Below are 21,196 nucleotides of genomic sequence, written 5' to 3'. Positions count from 1 at the left end.
GTCTACATATGAAGTCATCCTAGAGACAACTGGAGGAAAACACTGAGCCCCTGAATCCAGCCCTGCTAAAGCTACACCTGCCACAGGATTTTCACTTTTATAAACTAATAAATTCTCTTGTTTATTTAAACTACTTTGAGTTGTTTCTGACCCCTGCAGTAGAGTCCTATTATTCTTCTCAGGAGACAAAATCTCTCCCCTCAGCCCCAAAACCACATACAAAGCACACAACTTGATGAGTCAAAGCTGATCAAACTAAGAGCCTTTATAGATGTCTCTGGAGAGATGGGGAAAGAAAAAGATAGGATATAAATAACCATTATGTACAACGTCCAATGGTAAAACCCTCCCCTTCACCTCTTCCAGCTTGAACTCCAAAGTGTCTGAAGCAGAGAATACAAAAATATCCATGTTCTGTCCCCAGGTGCTGATGGAGAAGGGGCAGCTCAGGCCTAGAAACAAAGTAGGAAGCATTAGAAAGGTCTGCCCCTCCACCTCCCCTCCCTCTCCCCAGTGAGTGGAAATCAGTGGAGAAGCTCTGGCTGAGGCTCCCCACTGTGACCTCTTGAGGCCCAAAGGTCATCCAAAGAGAAGATGCCAAGTAGCTCAAAACGATAGCAAAAGGCATGCAAGGTAGAACTAAATTAAGTCAAAACTGAAAAATGGGCAGAGGACCTTCCAGAGACACTACCCTCTTCATTTTACAGATAAAGGAGAGCTACAGGAAAAGCAGGAGCTGCCTCTGCCCAACATGCCCAACGTGCGCAGGGTGGGGAAAGGTGGGTAACTACCTCCCGAGCATAGATACAAGGAGCAGATATGACGTAAACCGAACGAGCGTCTCCATCTTCAGGGTGATTCCAATCTGAGGACGGGCTGCGGGAGGAAAAGAGTAAGATCCAGACACTTTAAATTCTCATATCTTGTTTTCCCACCCACCAAGGAAGGGAACCCAAAGCCAACCAGAGGAATTGTGAAACGACCCAACCAGAAAAAGGTTGGAGCTGGGATAAGAGAAAGGGACCAATCAAGGAAGGCCCATCAAGGAATCAGGCCAATTGCACTACGGAGATTGATGCAAGAAGCCGAGAGGGACAAGGCTTACGTCTGCGGCCAAGCCCCTCACCTCGGGCCATCCCCGGCACCTTCCCGCGTCCTCATGTTGTTGAGTGCATCAGGGAGCGCGTGGACCGATGGCTCCGGTGTCCCCGCCAGCAAGCGAGATCCAGTATCCCGGCCAGGGCCACGGCGTCGCACGTGGACCAGCAAGAGCGCAGAGCCGGCCAAGCCCGCGGCCACCAGCAGTCCCAAAGCCGGTGGCAAAAGGAAACGCTGCGGGTCCCCCGACCTCAGACCCGGCGGAGCCACGGGCAACGCGCCTGCGCCGTCGGGGTGAACCGGGAACTCGCACCGCGCGCCCATGTAGCCGGGCGCGCAGGCGCAGACGAGACCGGAGAAATGCGCGTAGCAGCGCCCGCCGTGGGCGCAGGGGCGCGCGGCGCATGGGTCGGCGCGCTCGCGGCAGTCGCGGCCACCGAAGCCCAGCGCGCAGGAGCAGCGGCGCGCGCCGCCGCCCTCCAGGCAGGTGCCGCCGTTGGCGCAGGCGCGGCTGGCGCAGTCATCCAGGTCGTGTTCGCAGCGTGGCCCCGCGAAGCCCGCGCGGCAGCGGCAGCGCAGGGCGTGGCCCAGATCCAGGCAGAGCCCGCCTGTGAGGAAGAGGGCGTCAGGGGCGCGGCTCGATTGAGGGGAGTCCCCCAGGCCCGCCGCTCGAAGCCTGCCCGCGATTTCTTCTCAGCTCGGTGATCCCCGCCCTCATTTTTTCTCTGGGCGCCCCTCTACCGTCTAACTCTAGGGCCAGCCTCTGGGAGTTTGCCTGTAAAACCGACCCGCCTCTTTTCCCCTGGTGAAGTCTTGGATTAACTCGGCCTCACACCTCTTTGATTCTCTGGGTCTCTTTCTCTTTTTCTCTCGGCTTTAACCGTACTGAAATAGTTTCAACAGTTCTGGAACGACGGGTTTGAACCACCTGGCCTTTGCCCGTGCCTTCTTCTCCCTTTTCCCTTCCTCCTTTTCTCTCATTCTTTTCACCTGTTCTCTTCTCGAGCTCATCCTCCAGGTCTGTGCTCAGGTGTCCCCTCCTCCAGAAAGCCATCCGATTCTTCCTGCATCCCAACCCTCCTCTGGCTCCATCTCAGGGCAACACCAGAATCCTCCCCATAACCCATGAAGCCCTACAGGATCTGTCCCAGTCACCTCCCTGACCTCATCTCTCACCAGCCTACCCTCACTCCCTCTGCTCCAACCACACTGGCTTCCCTGCGATGCTGAACACACCAGGCATATTCCTACCTCAGGGTCTTTGCACTTGTTCATCCCTCTGCCTGGAACATACTCTTCCCTCATATCCCCCCACGGCTGCCTCCCTACCTGCAGCATGGTCTTCCTTACCCACTCTAGCTAAAATGTCAACCTGCCACCCCATACACACTACTTCTCATCCCCCTTCTGGCTTTTTTTTTTTTTTCATTTTTTTTGTTTGTTTGTTTTATTTTTGGCGGCACCTCACGGCTTTTGGGATCTTAGCTCCCCGACCAGGGATTGAACCCATGCCCCCTGCAGTGGAACCACAGAGTCCTAACCACCAGGGGATTCCCTATTCTTAGTTCTTATCACCACAAAACCTCCTATATTTACTCATTGATCTTCTTTATTGTCTCTCTGCTCCATCAGCTCTGTGAGGGTGGGGGTTTTCATCTCATTCCCTACTGTATCCCCGGAACAGGGCCTGGCACACAGTAGATGCTCAATAAATAGGTATGAGATAGGAATGTCACCTTGCCCATTTTACAGAAGAACAAACTGAGGCTGGGCAGAGGGGAGCCCAGCCGCAGACCGAGAGGAGGCAAAGTCAGGATCCCCACCCGGGACTGTGTGAGCCAAGCCCTGCTCTTGCCCACTGACCATGCAGGGACCCCCACTCCCCACCCTCACCGCTCTGTGCTCCCCACCTCACCATTCCGGCATGGCTGCAGGCTGCACCGGTCTACCCTCTTCTCACAATTGGAGCCTTGGAAACCGGGCAGGCAACGGCAGATGTAGGCAGAGTCGGGGTCTGCACCTCCCACACACAAGCCGCCGTTGAAGCAAGGTCCATCCGCACATGTCACCCCGCTCACCTCACACCGCAACCCGTAGAACCCACGGGGACAGGTGCATTCGAAGGACCCCGGGGTCTCCTGAGCACAGGCAAGAGGACTTTGGATCAGCATCTCCTTAGAAATCCCATCCCTGTCCTTAGTCTTTTTTCTTTTTTTTTTTGGCCGCCCAGTGCGGCATGAGGGATCTTAGTTCCCTGACCAGAGATTGAACCCATGCCTCCTGCGGTGAAAGCATGGAGTCTTAACCACTGGACCGCCAGGGAAGTCCCCCCTTCCTCAGTCTTGACCACTGGGGGGCTGCTCCTGGTCTAGTCCCACCTCCTAGGGTGTAGGGGCCTCACCGAGGAAGTCCCTGAGGCCGAGACAAACTCTCTGTTCCATGTTTCTGGGTCTGCACATCCAACCCCACAGAGGGGAGGCTCTGGAGGCCCGGAGAGATCCCGTTCCCACCTCTACACCTTTGCTGCCAAATGCTGCCCGCCCTGTTTGCCCTCCCCGATGCTGTCCTCATGGCCCAGGCCTAATTCCAGGTCTCAGCTCTAAGCCCACCTCCTCCATGGAGCCTTCCCTGGATCTCCCCTTCTCAGGCCCTCCCCCTAACTTGAACGCTGAGTGTTTCTCACTGTCCCATGGTGGCAGTGTCCAGGTGGCCCACACCAGGCTCTGCTTCATCCCAGGCTCACTCCTACCACCACACCTTCGCTTCCCCCAGGCCACTCGTCCGGTCTAGCTTCTCCAGTCGCCTCCTGTCTGCCAAATGGGGCTTACTTCAGAAGCCCCAGCCCGGGTCCATCTTCAGAAGCCTTCTCTGATGCCCGCCCTTCCCTAATCCTCAACCCACTCGGCCCCACCACCCCTACCTTGAGCTCTGACTTGTTCTCTACCCCATAGGCGGGGCAGTTTGTGGCCCGATAGGATCCCTCATCATTCCCACATCTACACCTTTAGGTGCCACCCACTGGGGCTGCTCTCCCCAACATGTCATCCTACTTCAAGGCCCCAGATGCAGGCTGGACACCTCCAGGAAGCCCTCCCTGATAGCTGTCCCAGCCGCCCCTCCCCCCCCCCCCGCAAGGCTGTTGTCTCATGGAGCCCCAGACAGGGGACTCCCTGGGAAAAGTATTACCCAGGATCGGGGGGTGGGGGTGTGTGTGATACTGACACTACAGCTGCCTCCGTTGGCACACGGATTCCCATCACAGGGCCCAGGCCCGGGTACGAGGCATCCAGTGGTAGCAGAGGATGGGCCCCTGGGGCTGAGGCAGCTGCTGGTGGAGACAGGGATTGTGCAGAGGGGCCCAGTCCAGCCCTCCAGGCATCGACATTCATCGGGCTGCTCACAGAAGCCGTGCTCTGGGCTGCAGCCTGCTCGACATGCCGCTATGGGGGAAGGAGAGGCAGAGGGAAGAGGAATATTGATGAAGGGAGGATAGGAAATCAGAGAAATTTCTGAGCACTTTCCGGGCATCACTTGTTTCATCTTTGTGACTGTCAACCCAATGGGCTAGATGGTATTGCGACTCCCAGTTTACAGACAGGGAAACTGAGGCCCTGAGAGGCAGGGTGATTTACCCAGCTAGGAAGTGGCACAGCTAGGATCTGAACCCAGACCAATGAGTTCCAGAGTCTGTGCTCTTGGAAGGAAAATGGAGTGGAGGTTCCCAGGTCTGAGCTTGGAGAGAGGAGAATGAAGGAAGAGGATTGAGGAGGGACCCTTGGCCTTTCAGGGGAAATGGGAGGGCCTTGGATTAGGGGAGGTCTGGGAGGATCTGGATAAGCCTGGGGGTCCTAGGGGATTCAGTGGGGCTCAGACATTGGGATATCTAGGGTGGGTTGGGGGACCCCAAGCTTTAGAACGCAGTGGGGTCTAGAGTGTAATCACAGGGAGGGAGGATGGTGGAACCCCTGCGGGGGATGGGAGGAGCTTCCAAAGCTCCTGAGTGGGGGTAGGCAGGGCGCCAGAATTAGAAGAGCTTTGGGGTCCGAGCATCTGGAAAGGGGTATGGGTATGGATTAGGGGAGGAACTGGGGGTACAAGGGCGGGAAATGGGTGTGCGGTTCTTATTTGGGGAGACAAGTGTGCTGGGAAGAGGGAAGGGGGCTGGAGTGCCCAGGCAGGGCTGGAGAGAAGTCTAGGGTCCTTAGCTTCCCAGAAAGTGGTAGCTGGATCATGGGAGCAGGCTGAAGACCATGAGTGAAGCTGGCGAGGGGTTCTCGGGTCCCCAGTTCCCTGAAGAGGGTAACTAGGTTGTGAAAGGAGCCGGAGGGGCCGTGACGGGATGGGGTGGGGTTGAACGCAGGACTCACGCGGTGCCTCGCATTTGTCCTCAATCTGCGGGCAGGGGCGCAGTTCCGGGCCACACCGCGAGGGGGCGCCGCGCGAGCGGCAGAGGCGCGCGCACGCGGCCCCAACGGCCGGCGGCTCGCAGCGCGCGCGGTAGGAGAAGCGCAGCTCCCAGGCGCCTGCGCGCTGCACGTCCCAGGCCCACGGGCTCCCGGCCGACAGGCGACGCCGGCCCGCCACGCGCGCCAGCAGGCTCCAAGCGGGCCCTGAGGTGAGAAGGGAGATGTGCTAGGCTGCGGCCCGCCGCGGTCTCGGGATGGAGACGGAGCGCAGGCTCGCACTCTCCCTTCCCATCTTAAGAAGCCAAAACACCCCTTTTGAGTCCTGAGAATGGCAGTTACTTAGCAAGGCTGCAAACTCCCCTAATGCGCCCTGGGATCTTCGATGACGCGAACCCTATGACCATCATGATGATAACAGTTCTCCCAGAGAAGCCGAAGTGCCCCTATATTTTGCCCCAGAATCTTTGTATATTAAAGTAGCTATGAGACCCCTAACACCCTGGGACATATGATATCCCTAATATGGCCAAAGGGCAATGACAGGTCTTTGAAGTGAGGTCAAAAACACCCCCAAATTGTGTCTCAGGATTTTCCTATATCAAAATGGTGACAGAACCCCCCCGCTCTGGGCCTTATATAGCATCAAAGTCCCCCTCGAATTAAGGTTAAGATCATCCCATATCCCTCCCTGAAACCTCTCTGGTGAAACTGCAACGTCCCAAAGGGGTCCTGAGGCCCTCTGTATGGACAAGGTGACAGAGCTTTGCCTACAAGAACCAGAAAGTAACTCATATTGTACCCTGGGTTCTCAAAATCAGATGGTGACAGAGCAGGACTGTGAAACGCTGCTGCTTCGACTCCAAGATAGTAAGAGAGCTTCTTCCCGCCTCTCCCTGCCCCCACCCCGCTTTGCCTGGTATCAGGACATTTCTGTGTCGACATGCCAAGAGCCCTGGGGCTGTCAACACCCAGCACCACACTCCGGGAGCTGTGATGACATCATGGGTCCAGCAATCCCATGAATGCCCCACCCTACAGACAGCCCCATGTCACCCTCCTGGACCTCACATCGGGCCCCAACTCCCTGGCTCTCCCACACTCTACACTGAAATCCCAGAATTGAAGATACTCACCTCCAATCTGTTCTCCTAACTCCTCTCTCCAGGTTTCAATGATGAGAGAGAAGGTGCCCTGGTTGGGTGGAGGAAGGTGGAGAGGGAAGAATGAAGACAGTGGTCAGGGCAGGTAGGTACTCAATGAAGCCCAGATTTTAAGAGGTAAAGAGTGATGACCATTCCAGGGACCAGACAGGCAAGGGACAATTCCCAGAGGCTGGCCCAGGCAAGGAATGACTGTTTTGGCTTTCTTTATTGAGCACTTACTATGTGGTAAGCACTATACTCAAGATACCTGGTTGAATCTCTCAAAAGGGACCACTGTAATGTACCATGATGATCCCATTTTACAGATGAGGATACTGAGGCTGGAAAAGGGAAAGTCACTTGCCCAAAAGCATAAGCATCTAGAATTCAAAAACAATTCTGTTCACCTTTATGCTTTTGGGGTTGTGGGATGGGAAGTAGGATTTTGGAGGTGAAAAAGTCATGGATACAGGCCCCAACTGGAAGGTCTGAGAAGAGATAAGGTGAGAGGATATTGGGGGTCCCCAAGACAGAGTGTGAAAGTCTCCCTAGGTGCAAGGAAATTTGGGGACAAAGATGAGGATACCAGTGTTTAAGGATCCCCAAGGAACAGGGGTAGGGTCCTGTGAATTGAGGATTTCTAGAAGGTGAGTTTGGGGTTCTGGGAATTCAGGGTTCCAGGCATGCAAGGCTGTGATCTGGGATTCCCTAGAGGGAAATTCGGAATCAGAAAATTTGGGTTTATGGGTAGGGTTTATGGGTCTGAGAATGTGAGATTCCAGATGATGGAGTTACTGGGAATTTGGGGTCCCCAGGGGGCAGAGTCTTGGAAGTTGGAGGGCAGATGGCAGTCGAGGTTTGGGTAAGGCCCCCAGCACGAGCGTGCCCCGGGGCTGGGTCTCACCGGCCAGGCGTCCCGGAAGGGCACGCGCATGAGGCCGTCTGGCAGCGGCAAGTCAGGCGCTGGCGCTCCGGGCTGCGCAGTGTAGACCGGTCCGCGCGCACTCAGCGCCGCGCCCAGGGTGCACGGAGACTCGGCGGCCTCCTCGGAGATCCCTGGCTTCAGGCAAACCCTGAAGAAGAGGCGGCAGGTGTCCCCGGCCTTGCAGGGGGACCGCGGGGCGCCCGGGCCTGGTCCCGGCCCAAAAGAGTGGATCTGCAGCTCGAAGACGCCGGCCGGCCGTGTCTGGGGCGGAAAGGGGTACAGGGTGAGGGGACTAAGGGGACCCAGACGTCTCATCCGCCCCGCGCCCCCCTCCCCAAGACCCCCGGGTCGCACACCCTCCCATCCACCCTTTCCACTCGGGCTCCGACCTGGGGAAGGAAAAAGAGCGCCAGGATCACCGTCGGGGAGAGGAGCTGGGGCATCTGCGGGGAGACCATGGCCTTCCGGAGGTCTTGGGAGCTGCAGCTGCTGGCTCCGGAGCCTTATATCTGAGAGGACAGCTCCGCCCCTTCGGGCAGCCGCCGGCTCCAGGGGACCCTAGGGGAGGAGGTCGCAGGGGAAGGAGAGCGTGCTGGAGCAGCCGTGAGACCGTGTCGTGGCCACAGGCAATGCAGTGAGTGTACATCTTATATGCGGTTGTGGGCATGATTTGTGTGGCTGAGGATAGGGTGGGGTGGGGGGGGGGGTTAAGCTTGTGTGTGAGGTTGCATATGATTTTAAAACTCTGTGTGTGGTGTGTGAGCCAGAGCTACTGGAGGGTGTACATGACTGTGATTGTGTGTCTAGGTCAGATTGTGTGGCTCCACGTGTGCTTGAAATTGTATATGGTTAAGCCTCTTTGTGAGGTTGTAAATAATTCTAAGATTCTGTGTGTGTGTGTGCGTGCGTGTGTGTGTGTATGTATACACGCACACACACACCTGCATGGGAGAATGGAGATGTACATGATTTCATGGTTGTGTGACTTTTGAGATTCCGTGGCTGTGTAGATGCTTCTCTGTTCAGGTGTACAAAAATGTGTTAGCTCCTGGGCCACTGTGTGTAGTCATAGGAACCTGTGACTTTGTGGTCTGTGCAGGTGCCTCTAGGTGGCTGTGTGTGTTTGTGTGTGTAGTAAGGTCTGTGCAAGGTTGTGAATGGCTGAGGGTTTGTGTGTCAAGGAGGCTGGGTGTGGGAGGTCCATGAGTGTAGCCCTGTGTGGATACGATGAAGATCCAGTGTTCTTTGTGGACCCGTGTGTGTGTGTGTGTGTGTGTGTGTGTGTGAGCACGCGCGCATGCTCGAGTGTGTTTCCCCTCCCCAAAACAAAGCCACCCTCCCCAAACCCGCATCACGGATGCACCAGACGCTAGGGCGAGCAGCCCCCGCCTCAGAGGGGGCTCCCAGCTGTATGTAAATGCTGCCATCTGCTGGGCGGCCGCGCCCCTCCCCCTTTGGGCCGCAGCTGGGCTGCCCGTTTGGCCTCCGGAAGGTGTGAGCAGCAAATGGGCAGGAAATTCGGTCCTCACAGATCAGGGGCCCGCTCCCTCACTCCAGGATGAATGGGGGGCGGGGGGCACCCGGCGCCCTCCAGAAGCTCCTTAGTATTCCAGGACCACCGCAAGGAAAGCCAGTTAGAGCAGATGTTCCAGCCCTCCGGTCCCAATCATTTACTCTGCCAGGTGCTGAGCAAAGCCCTTTAGATGGAGTAAACTTTTTTTTTTCCAGAAGAAAAAAATTTAACACTTAGAAGCTAATAATTATAGGGGGAGATACAGGTTCAATTATATACGTACATATTTTTCTTTTGGAGAAGGTGCTCAATAAAGCACAGCCCAGTAGAGCCAGGCATACAGTAAGTGCTCAGTCATTTTTAATGAATGAAAGAACTCAATCTAAACAGTTTTGTCATAATCCTGAGGACGGGAGTCATGGAAGGGTTTTGAACAGGGGAGGGCCATGGTCAATTGTGCAGAACATCCCAGGTTCCTTTGCACAGGTTTTTCTTCTACTTGATATATTCTTTCCACTTCCTTCTTTTTAAATTGTTACCAGACTTCACCTCCTATAGGAGGCCTTCCCTAACACCCCCCAAGGGGGTCAGGCACCTCTTCTGAGTTCCCACAGCCCCTGGGGACTCCTCTATCCCAGCCCCAACCACTCTGGCCTATGAGGTCTTTCTAAGCACAAATCTGACCATGTCCCTCTCCTACATAGACTCTTCCATGGCTCCCCAGTGCCTCCCAGCTTCTGAAATTCTAAGGTTGACATTTAAGGCCCTCCCTCCACATCCCCCTACTCAAACAGGTTCTGTGGCCCCAAAGCACAGAGCCAGACCTTGTGGACCCCAGTTAATGGGAGGCAAATTAGGGCCTGTACTGGGGTAGGTAAAGGAGTGAGCCTCCCATTACAGGAACTATTCAAATGAGATCTGGACAGTTATTAGAAGCTGTGGGAGAAGGCAAATTCCTGCCGTGGATAATAACTGGGGAGGTAACAATTTCCACGTCTGAGATAGCTCAAAATTTTTAAAGATTGTAAAAATAGCCAGCGTTTATTGAGGGTTTCTGCCAGGCACGATAGTGTTTCATGTGAATTCTCTCAAGTCTGTACATGTACTTTAAGGGATTTCCAAGCATCTTTTTGGCTATCTAGGACTTTTCCTTATGTGCCCACCTTAGAGCCCACAGAAGGCTATGCTGAGGTGACATCTGCAAAGACCTGAAGGAGGGGAGGGAGTGAGCTATATGGATCCTGGGGAAAAAACATTCCTGGCAGAGGGCATAGAAAGTGCAAAGGCCCTGGGGTGACCATGCCTGGCACACCCAGATATCCCCATGGTTTGTCTCATTTCATTCTGGTCTCTGCTCAAATACACCCTCCCAAGAGGCCTTCTCTGACTGTCCCATTCAATCTAAAACAGCACTCCTGTTCCCAAACCACTCTATCTCCTTACCATGCTTTCCTGTATGCATTTATTTTACCCCAAGAAATATCTGACCACTTTCTGTCTCCTCCATGAGAACATCAGCTCCTTTTTTTCTAGAGCTTTTCCTCTAGTTTGTTCACCAGTACACCCTTGTGCCTAAAATGAGGGCTGGCAGTCAGTACTTAGGATATATTTGTTGAGTAAGCAAATGAGAAGTACTATTATTAACCTCTTATGAATGAGTAAACTGAGATGCTTGAGACCTTGCCCAGGGTCACAGGGCTTGCAAGTGGTGTGCAACCTGGGAATTCAGCCCCTTCTGGGATATGCCTCAACACTGGCCCAATCCTGCCCACTGGATGACGCCCTAATGCAGCCCTAGCACCGAGCATTTGATATAAACATCCTACGCCATGTCACGTAGCAGCGTCTCAGAGGCCACCTGGCACAAGTCAAACCTTCTCCTCCCATCCAGCTTTAAGCAGGTGTGACCTGACAGACAGCACCATCCCTGAACCAGCATCAATGTCGGGGAGAGGCCTTGGAGGAACCCACTGGACACTGAAGCATGTGCCACCCAGAGTGCTAACCTTAACCCCCAGGGCCACGGGCCAATGGACAAACGTACTTCCTCCTTTCATGCCCCGTGGATGGACAGATCTGAGTCACATTTCAAAAGCTTCTCAGAAGGTCCCATGGGTCACCCCCTGTGGTCGGCGAGCACTCACTTGCAGTGGCTCCCTCTGTCCACAAACCCTCTCCCCAGGATCATGTTCCCCAAATACCTTGCTTTCAGTTAGGAGTTTCCAACACTCAAAGCCACCTGCAAAGGAAACACAGGCCCTCCCTCAATCCTGCAGATGCTCTCAAGCTAGGGAATCCTGAGGATATCGAGGAAACTCTCTCCTGGATTACAAATGGTACACCTCAGGGTGGGGGTGGAGAGCTGCAAATGTTACTTATTTGTAGACATCTGTGAGCCTTGCTTAAAAATCTAGAGTTCAAGTTCAATCTGGCCCACACAGTTTCAAATACATTTTAATTCTTTTCACAAATACCAGGGAAGGGTTTTTAAAAGTATCTAACTGGTACAAGCACTAAATGCTGGCTAGAGCAGGAGAGGCTGAGACAGCCGGGGGGCAGGCAACTGCCAAAATGGTACAGGACATTTCAGTCTGGGAAGAACCAGCATGGCCTGGTAACAATAAGCCCCACTGAATATACATGCAGCCTGCGCATGAGCTGTCCCATTTACTCCTCGCAGCCACTCTATTACAATGGGTATTATCATCGCCCCCATTTTAGAGATGAGGCAAGGGAGGCAGAAAGGTGCTCCCAAGGTGCATACAGCTACCATCTGAGTGCCTACCTGGGGGACCTCACTGAGCCTTCAAGCCTAGCCTATGAGGTAGGGACTATTATTTCACAGACGTGGAAACTGAGGCACCGAGAGGGGAAGTAACTTGCTCATTTGCTTGTGATCACACAAGTCAGGACGTGGCATAGAGCTTGGATCCGAACTTGGATTTGGGTTTATAAAAGTCTGGAGGGACTTCTCTGGCGGTCCAGTGGTTAAGACTCCGTGTTTCCACTGCAGCAGGCTTTGATCCCTGGTCAGGGAACTAAGATCCCATATGCTGCGCTGCTGCGCGGCCAATAACAACCAGTCTGGAACTCAACACTCCTAGATAATACCCAAATGTGCTGTCCATTGCAGGAGCCAGTAGTCACACGCGGCTATTTAATTAAAATGAAACAAAATTAAAAATCTCATCCCTCAGTTACCCTTGCCACATCTCAAGTACTCAATGGCCCCATGAGGCCACTGGCTGCTCTACCGGACAGTGGAGATACATGACACGGGGTACACATCGCGGAAAGCTCCACTGCAGAGTGCTGCTACAGTCTGTTTTAGTTAGGAGCCAACATTTTTAAATTGGGAGATTTAATATAACAACCCCTTTCCTGGCTTCTACTGAAAAACCAGAAGATCAAGCAACTCTAGGCCCACCTTCCCACAGGGCCATGGTTGGCAGAGCTGAGCAGCAGCTGCCCTCGTGAGATGGGGCGGGGCAGCCTCTGGTCCACTGAAGCCCCATGCGCCCACACTTCACACATTTACACAGCAGCCTGGCGGCTACCTGTATTTCAACCCACAGTGCCGTCCTCTCTTCTCTTTTCCATAGGGAATCTGGGGCCAAAGAGGGAGATGCACTTTCACAGACCACGTGGCACATGGGAAGACACGGCTAGGGCAGGGCCCTACACAGGTTTTCGGATTCCCAGGCCAGAGTTAAAACCAACCATCACCCCCCAGAGCGCCCTTGCTGCTCAGCAGCCGATCAGCCGCTGTGGGACGACCCCCGAAGAGTCCCACACTGCACCCTGATGCCCCCATCTGGACACTCTCCGGACACAGCAGTGTGGCGTCTGGGATGAACTTTATTGGACATGTGGTTGGCCAAGCCGTGGTCTGGGAGCACTGGGCCTGGGGCCCAGAACCCAGGCACTGAGTTTGAGGAGGCCCAGAGGTCAGGGCTGTTTGGAGCGAGGCCACAAGCGGCTGGTAAGGGAGCCAAAGAAGAGGTTCTGCTTGCTGGATTTGGAGAGCTCAGCCAGGCGCTGCTGCTCCTCCTGGAGTTGGGGGCAGACAGAGTGGGAGAGTCAGCCCAGGGGCCACCTTCCTTAAACCTTTGCCCAGCCCAGACACAGGATGCACCCAGAACCTAAGGACCCAGTTCAGACACTGGCAAAAGCCAGCTTTGAGCCACAGAAGCCCAGACTCAAATCCCAGGGGGCCTGTCCCCTGAACCCTGGGAACCTAACCCAGGCCCTACACTGGACTACAACATGTTACTCCCTAAGCCCCCAGTGCCCAGTCTTGAGCCCTAAGACCCCTGTCTGGATGCTGAGGGACCCCAGGCCCAAATCTCCAGGGATTCCTCCTTTGGGTACTCAGGAGCTCTAGCCAGGAACACAACCCCAAACTCGATCAACCTCAGCCTAGACTCCTCGGAATCTCTTTCTCAGACTCAATTCATATTCTTATCCCCACTTAAAAATTAGAGGATCACAGGTCATCAGAACTCCTTGCCCAAACCCTTGGGCCAAGTGTCCAAGGATCCCTCTTCCCAGACCTGATCCAAACCCCCACCCCACAAAATACCAGGACCCCCAGACCATCAAGGCCTCTGGACCTATCTCAAATGCTTAGCGTTTCCTGCCTCCTGTGCTCCGCGCAGGCTGCAGAATCAATTCGCCCCTCATTAAAGGGCCCCCTGGGACGGGTGGTGTGAAAGAGAAGGCAGTTGCTCAAGGTCACACAGCCGGAGTGGAGACAAGCTGCTCCAGGGCTCCGCCTTCAAGAGCCTGGGGAACTGACAGTGACACCCCCCATCCACGCTGGGAAGCTGAGGACTCACCTGCTCCAGCCGGCTTTGCCGCTGCTTGAAAGCCTCCAGTGGGTCTTCCTCCAGGGCGTAGTGCTCCAGCACAGTTCGGACATCCTCCACACCATTCAGAGCAATGGCTGTGGGGATAGCAGGTGGGGGTCAGCCAGCTGACGGTCAGAGGGAGGCAGGGCCCGCAAGGGTAAAGGTCAGACCGGGGTGGGGTCAGAGCTACGTGGAACATTTCTCAGCATTCTAAAAGGGATTCCCCTGAATATTCCCAGGCATCCCCTAAACATTCCAGAGAAGCATCCCAAACATTCTAAGAAGCTTCTAAAGACTGCAAGATGCTCATGGATCTCCTGCATCGCAAGTCCCTGGTTTCATATAAAAAACAAGCCAGAATCAAGCATCTTATCATTCCTCTTGAATGTCAAAGGCTCCAGGGTCAGAGGCCAGGAGGTCAGGGGTCAGCCTTACTCTTCAGGAAGGCAGATAGGTCCAATAAGACCCGGTCATCGGAATTGCCATTCCAGGGCCGCAGGGCGACACCGTTGTAGGGCTGTAGGCGGAAGGCTTCCTTCTTGCAGTCCACGACTACTACTCGGGCTGGATCCCGATTCAGACACGAAATGTCCTGGAAGTGGATGACAGGTCAGGTCAAGGCCTGTGCTCCTTCCCTTCCCACCAGGAACCCCCAGAGGGAGAGAGAGGTGGACAGACTACACATGCACTTGGTATCACACACTGGGATCATCACGACACGGCCTCCTGAAGACCAGGCTGGGATGAAGACATCAAACCTAGCAGGGAGCAGAGGAGCTAGTCACACAGATTCCTAGACCCAGGGCCTGATGCTCAGGCAGGCTGACTTGGAGGTTCCCTGGGGAGGGAGGTGGCACTTGTGTATTTAACCACTGCCCCAGGTGATTGTGACAAGCTGCACGTTTGTAAACTTCTCACAGATAGAGGTGCTGACTGATCCACAGCAACACACAGGGAGTCACACAAAGACAGGTACCCAGACAGACCCTTCAAGACCCTCAATCACAGCCCATGTCCTTCCGAACCCTGAAAAACTACACAGACCCCCAGACCCAAGACACAGTGAGAAACCCAACAGACACCAAGACCCATGGATACCTGGACAAAGACCCACAAAGAGGCCCATTCACAGCCCCACAGACTCCTGGACCCCTGGATATATCATTGGTCACAGCAACAGATCCCAAGTCAAATTCCAACACAGTCTCATTTAAACTATTATAATTACATAGTCCCAGAGACACTCAGCTCCAGATACAGAGACAAAAATCCACTTCCAAATGTCATGTCCCTACCCCGTACTCCCAACTGTTTTCTTTGGAGAGACCCCATTTTCCCCTGCTCCCACTCCCAGATTCTGGGACAGAGAAAAGGGCGTAGAGGCCCAGCCCAGGCTGGCGTCAGGCTAGTGTCCTACCAGATTCAGACCTGGGGCAGAACCAGAAGCAGCCGGTTGCTTCTCAACCAGAAACAGATTGAGGCTGGGGTCAGAGCTAGGTCCTCTTTCCTTTGGGAAGTGCCAGCCCTCCCCCAAATCCCAGAGCCCCACCATGGCCCCCACATGGCACCTTAACGTGGTGCCCATCCATGTATCTTGTGGCGTCCCGGAACAGGCGGTAGGAGATGAAGCCGTGGGGGTCCACGCTGTCGATGAGTGGAAAGGCAGTCTGGGGGGTGGGGTCGGGGGGAGAACAAGGTCAGGCTGAGCCTTGGCCCTGCAGCTCTCCCTCACCTCCTGCCACATCGACCATCCCGCCCCTGCCCCGGGGGCCTCACCATGCCAGTCTCTGATGTAAAGATGACGATTTCATACAAAGGGGCGAGCTGCTGGAATAAGGTCTCGATGCCTGGACGCTTCTTAAACCTCCAGCCAGTGGCCAGCTGGAAAGGCAGTGAGAACAGTGAAACACTGAGACCCAGAGGTCCCTGTAGCCCCAAGAGGACAAAGACCCAGTCTCGGGGGATTCCCGGAACCAGAATGCTCTCTCCATCTCTGTGGCTCTTGGAGGGGTGCAGGAGCACATGGCTGTGGCTGAGGGCCCAGGAGTATGGAGGACGTGACTCCCCTATGGCACTTACTGTGTGCCAAGGCACACTTACAACTACCTCCGGGCTGCGGAGTAGCACAGTTGAGGGAAGCAAGGCAATGAGGGGTGATACCTCTTCCCCCGGATCACAGAGTGGAACTGGGGCCTCCAGAGTCTATGCTCTTAACCACATCATCATAAGCCGGCCACCCAGCCCTATCTGGTGTCCCTAACCCGCTGCCTTCCCCAGGACACACCGACCACTCAGGGTGCAAGAGGACACCAGTGAGCTCCAAGACCAGTGTGTATGGTGGTTGGTAGTACGGCTCCCGCAGAGGGTCTGGGAGAAGGCAGGGGCTGGTGGGCTCGATGATCATCTGTGAAAGAGAGATGTAATGGGGGCACTCAGACAAGGAGGCAGGAGGCTGGGGGTGAAGGGATAGGGACTGGGCCCAGGGCTCCTGCTCACCTGTCTATAATCTTTGAAATATTTGTATGTCCGGCGCAACTGCTGTACCAGAATTGGATCTAGGAGAACACCAGGGCACAAAGGGATTCCAAGATAAGCCACTGCTCAACCTCCTGGACAAACCAGGGGTTTATTTATCTACCAGATACAAACAGGTCTACATACCCACCTGGTTTGAAACAGCTCATTTCCGAGTACAAAGATAAAAAGCAATGACGTATCTAACTGTCAGGTATGAACAAATGTTTTTATTCACCTGTCAAGTTTTAATCTGAATACTTATATCCACACACCACCCCAGATATAAAACAGAATACTTATACATCTGCCCACTTAGATCCCACATACATATAAATAAATCTGCTGACATCATGCCAGTATATTTAGTCCATTTTGAACCTCTAGGTTTCTAGATGTGCCCACTTTAATCAAGTATGTGAAATCTAGTTAAGCCACGATAAACATACACACATCTATACACTTTAAACTAGTGGTTCTCAACTAGAAGCAGTTTTGTTCCTCGCTTCCCAGAAAATTCTGCGATGTCTGGAGACATTTTTGACCGTCACAATACTGGCATCTAGTGGATAGAGGCCCAGGATGCTGCTAAACATCCTACAATGCATAGGACACTCCCCTACAACAAAGAATTACATGATCTATAGCATCAGAATGGCTGAGGCTGACAAATTTTGGATAAGTGAATACACCAAATCCAGTTTAAAACAGAAATCTTACATGACTACCTTCTTCAATACAATATTTTTAGTGCAGTTAAACTACTGTCTGTGGGCCTGCCTTTTTGAAACCAAAATATCGAAACACCACTTAAGCTAATAAACACACACACTTTAAAACTACAAGTTTACCTGCCCAACTTAAATCAGTATACTGCCTTGTTTAAACCAGTATGATTCTACATCTGCCCAGTTAAACCAGCATACTTACCTACCTGCCTAGTTTAAAACAATCAATGTACTAACATGCCAGTTTGCAAACATCCCTACCACAAGTGGCTTTCTGGACCTACCAATTTTATATTTCTCTTGGGAGGGACCAGATGTGATAAAATTAACAACTACTCTCTACTATCCAACTTGTCAGAAGCTCCCTAAGAGCTGGTTAATCATAAGGGGGAGGAAGGAAGGAGGCATTGTTTCGGAAATGAGGAGTTGGATGGGGTAGGGACCTGGTGGGAAAAAAAGAAGCTGTCATAAAGAAGGGGGTGAGGGGCTGCAGATGCTCAGATCTAAGGCACAGGAAGTCATGTGTCTGGCGATAGAAAGCCCAGTTCTCCCCAAGCACTCCCACCCACCTAGGATTCCCCTCCCCCATCTATCTGTCCCTGACCATCTGCTCTTGGGCTGAGGGGCCAGGGAAGGGGGCTGGAGTTTTGTATGCCCCTCCCCCCAAGCCATCCAGCTGCTGACTCCCCTACCTCCCAATGGAGGGGTGGGGGAGCACCAAATGGGGAGGGCACAGTAGAGAGGGTCAGGGGACCCCAGAATCTGTGCTTGTTTACTCACCGTTGTCGAATTCATCGGGAATCTGGGAGGTAGAGAGAAAAATGGAGGGTTTGGGATGGCAGAGGCAGAACCCCATCACACCCAGAAAAGGAATCTCCAGGGCCCTGGGAAGAGTAGGCAAAGGTCCCTGGGAGGGAGAGGTTCACCCCAGACCAGAAAGAGCCTGAACAGGCCAAATGGGAGGAGACCCACAGGATGGGACCCCTGGTAAGGCTCTGGGTCTCTCTCCAGCTCACCTTGGCACCATTTTCATCCACAGAGTTGTTTCCTGTAAGGCAGATAGTGATGAATGAGAGGACTGAGGATCCAGTCTCCTGGGTTTTACAGAAGGAAAAGGGCAGGGGGCCTAGCCTCCTGGGTCTGAGGGAAGCGGGCTAGAACATCATGGCCTCCTGAGAGAGAGGAAGGGGCTGGTAGCCAGGATACCTGGGCCTCTGAGACAAGAAGGGCTGGGGCAGAGTCTCCTGGGTCTCTGAGGAATGAAGGGACTAGGGGGACGGTTGGAGTTTTGGGTGCTGAGGGAAGAGGTAGCTTAGGGGGGTGGGCCCAGCCTATCCTTCCTTCTCTTCCAATTGACTCCCCCCATAGCTTAGTGCAGGAACCAACTAGAAAGAGTAGAACGTTGAGTAGAGAGGCAGTAGGGAGACTTCCCTCATTTCCAAATTCTAGTTGGCTGCCCTATTGAGGGAGGAGCCAGGGAATGAAGACGGGTGAAGCCCTTAGGGGAAAGAGGGGGAAGTTCCCAAGCAGAATAGCGGGCCAACAGAACAAAACTGGTGGGCAAGGGTACGTTCCTCACCAAAAATATAGATGACGCTCACGGTCCCACCAGCCCCGAGCAGCCCAGCAAGCCAGAGTGCAACTTTTTTGGCATAGCTGGGACCCTCCGAGTTCCTCTGCTGCTGTGGCCCCTGGGTCTGGGCCTTAGCGCCTGCTCGGCTCCCAATCTCTGTAGCCTGCAACTGAAAGGGGGTAGGTTGGCCAAGACAGGAGAGAAAGAAGGTCAGGGTGATTTGGGCACCCTGGTCTGAGAAGAATCGAGGTTGGGAGCCAGGAAGCAACCACCCACATGGCCTCCAGGTGTTGTGTGCCTGGAGGGGCAGGCAGGAGACTGGGTCTCTCAGAAGGGTCAAGAACTAAACTGTCTGGCGCCAGGATCCCAGGGGTTCAAGAGTTGACAAGCTCTGGTGCCCGGGATCCCAAAAGCAAAAGATTGGAGGGCCTGGAGCCGGAAAAAGCTGGGCAGGGAGATAAGATGAGGGAGCCTAGCTGAACACTGGGATTCCTGGAGCAAGACAATGAAGGACACTCAAGGGGATAGGACGGAGAGTTAAGTCCTCCGGACGCCTGGGGCTCACAGTAGCGGGGTATGGAGGGGGAGAGAATGGGAGCGGGGCCGGAGGGGCAATCGCTTGCTGCGGCTTAGGGCACGGAAGTAATGGACCCGGAGGTCAGAATGACTGGGTCTCTGTCAAGATGGAGGCAGGTCAAATCAGAAGCCCGAACATCTACCTCACCACCACCACCACCACCACCGCGGGGGAAATACCCGCAAGGCCAGGCTGGGACTCCAGCGTCCCCGGATCCTCCCCTTCAAGTATTACCTGAACAGTCACTGAGATGGGGGAACAGATGACTCCCCTCCCCCGGCGCCCACGTGCGGTCGAGGAGGTGGGGTCCAGAGGACGCACTTGAGCCCCCAAGCATCTAGCCCGGGACGCAAGCGCTGCCTACCCCGGGAAGCGGGGAAGAGACCCAAAATGCTGGCGGTGTTCCATTCAGCACCCTGAGGTGCTGCGTCCCAGAACCTCCGGGCGGCGGCGGTCCGCCTGGAACTCCAGGAAGGAGCCCCAGCACCCGGAGGCCACCCCCACCCCCACCCCGCTCACCTGGTCCGGGGCCCGAGGGGGCGGCGTCGCGAGCCTCGCGCACAGCCCCCGCGCGCCTTGCCGGAGCCCGCTCCGCAATCGCAGGAACGGCGCCGCTGAGGCCGCCATCTTGCGCTGACGCCACGCTACCCCGCCCCCTCACTCTCTCCCCGCCCCGGGCCGGGGCCGCGGCCAATGGGTGGTGCAGGAGAGGGGCGGGTGGACGGGAGCCCGAGAGAGACAAAGGGCTGCGGGCGCACTGCCGCGGGCACTCCAACTAGGACTGGGAGACAGACGGCACCACGCCCCCCTCGCGCCGGACGGCGTTCCACCGCCCACGCCCCAGGTCGGCGCCGGACACCCACTGCTCCGAGGTGAAGCGGAAGCCCTAACGGAGGGAACCTGTGGCTGCGTGATTTGTCCTAAAACCTGAAAGCCACCTTCACACACCCTCTTACTCACGTGCGGCCCAGAGGCCTCATCCGTCTTCCTTCCCATTCTCCGAACCCTTTCTTGCCCCTCCTCCCGTGAGCTTCTTAAAATGGGTCTGGAAAACCAGCCAGTTTCATGGAGGTTCAGCCAAAAGAACAGCTGCCCGTATCTGGCGGACTCGGGGTATTAAGAGGAAATCCATGAATTAGAGGCTACAGGAACCACGATGAATCTTCCTCAAATTATTTTGAGAGGAAAACAAGTCATACTGTTTATGTAAACTTTAAAAACATGTAAATCACCACACAACATTTAGGGACATTTACTAAGGTAGTAAATGTACAAAGTCAGGAAAAGACAGGATTCAGGGTGCGGTTACTTCTGGAGGGGAATGGACTGGGTGTGCTGCTCGAGTGGGTCCTTACTATCCGGTACACATATGGTTCCTATGCTGGGTGGTGGGGACATGGGTGCTACTGACATACCTTTTTAAACATTTGAACTATTTTATAATACAGTTTATATTACATTTTTAAAGAGACATGTGAATATCAAATGAGGAAAGTGAAGAAAGGTCAAGTACTAAGCCCACTCTCCACACTGCTCCCCATCCCCACGCCCTTAACACAAGCTACAGTAGTTCTGGTGTCACTGCTATGTGGGCTCAAGAGAAAAAACTATCAAATGCTGTAACCTGCACCAAAGGAGCAATTTAGGCTTCCTGAGGGATACTCACTGATTTTCACTTAACTCGAGCATGAGTAAGATGTAACTTTGTCAATCACATGGCAGGCTCTGTTCTAATAATCTCTTTCCAATGTCTTAAACATTCAACAGCCCTCTGGGGTAGGGAGTATCATTTTCTAGATGGGGAAACAGGCTTTTGTAGGACTGTTATTTGCCTAAGACCACACAGCGTGGAAGTAAGTGGGGTCTGCAA

At 54.3% G+C, this 21,196-nt stretch overlaps 2 protein-coding genes across 3 annotated transcripts; both read right to left on the bottom strand.

The window, feature by feature from the left end:
- Positions 1–247: 247 nt before the first annotated feature.
- DLL3 (delta like canonical Notch ligand 3) lies at positions 248–12,782 on the bottom strand. The gene is made up of 9 exons (XM_004271378.4): positions 7,961–12,782; positions 7,551–7,832; positions 6,638–6,695; positions 5,466–5,708; positions 4,321–4,538; positions 3,014–3,236; positions 1,127–1,706; positions 792–876; positions 248–452 (listed from the first exon to the last, which is right to left on the bottom strand). The coding sequence occupies exons 1-9, from the start codon at positions 8,027–8,029 to the stop codon at positions 447–449; spliced, it is 1,764 nt and encodes a 587-aa protein (XP_004271426.2). The 5' UTR covers positions 8,030–12,782; the 3' UTR covers positions 248–446.
- A 142-nt stretch (positions 12,783–12,924) lies between these two features.
- On the bottom strand, positions 12,925–21,139 carry TIMM50 (translocase of inner mitochondrial membrane 50). Of its 2 annotated transcripts, XM_033430967.2 has the most exons (12): positions 19,846–21,139; positions 19,561–19,686; positions 18,756–18,918; positions 18,193–18,224; positions 17,957–17,978; positions 16,431–16,489; positions 16,219–16,338; positions 15,711–15,815; positions 15,503–15,601; positions 14,370–14,526; positions 13,923–14,029; positions 12,925–13,134 (listed from the first exon to the last, which is right to left on the bottom strand). In XM_033430967.2, the coding sequence occupies exons 1-12, from the start codon at positions 19,951–19,953 to the stop codon at positions 13,033–13,035; spliced, it is 1,200 nt and encodes a 399-aa protein (XP_033286858.1). In that variant the 5' UTR covers positions 19,954–21,139; the 3' UTR covers positions 12,925–13,032. The 2 variants fall into 2 exon arrangements, with proteins under 2 accessions (XP_033286858.1, XP_012388943.1); XM_012533489.3 differs by lacking the exon at positions 19,561–19,686 and having other exon boundaries at positions 19,846–20,004.
- Between the last annotated feature and the right edge of the window lie 57 nt (positions 21,140–21,196).

Source organism: Orcinus orca, chromosome 20, assembly GCF_937001465.1.
Source record: "Orcinus orca chromosome 20, mOrcOrc1.1, whole genome shotgun sequence".
Classification (NCBI taxonomy): domain Eukaryota; kingdom Metazoa; phylum Chordata; class Mammalia; order Artiodactyla; family Delphinidae; genus Orcinus; species Orcinus orca.
Note: the sequence above shows the minus strand (reverse complement) of the source record. Positions and strands in the feature narration are given on the sequence as shown.

Bases quoted from the DNA above. Each gene is read 5' to 3' on its own strand.
- TIMM50 (XM_033430967.2), bottom strand. From the start codon at position 19,953: ATGGCGGCCTCAGCGGCGCCGTTCCTGCGATTGCGGAGCGGGCTCCGG. The intron at 18,919-19,560 runs GTAATACTTGAA...ACCCCCTTTCAG, and splicing joins CCATCTCAGTGACTGTTCAG to TTGCAGGCTACAGAGATTGG. The intron at 14,527-15,502 runs GTGCCATGTGGG...ATCCACTTCCAG, and splicing joins TGGATGGGCACCACGTTAAG to GACATTTCGTGTCTGAATCG.
- DLL3 (XM_004271378.4), bottom strand. From the start codon at position 8,029: ATGGTCTCCCCGCAGATGCCCCAGCTCCTCTCCCCGACGGTGATCCTG. The intron at 3,237-4,320 runs GTCAGTATCACA...GCCTGTGCTCAG, and splicing joins CCAACGGAGGCAGCTGTAGT to GAGACCCCGGGGTCCTTCGA. The intron at 1,707-3,013 runs GTGAGGTGGGGA...TCTTCCTCACAG, and splicing joins CCTGCAGCCATGCCGGAATG to GCGGGCTCTGCCTGGATCTG.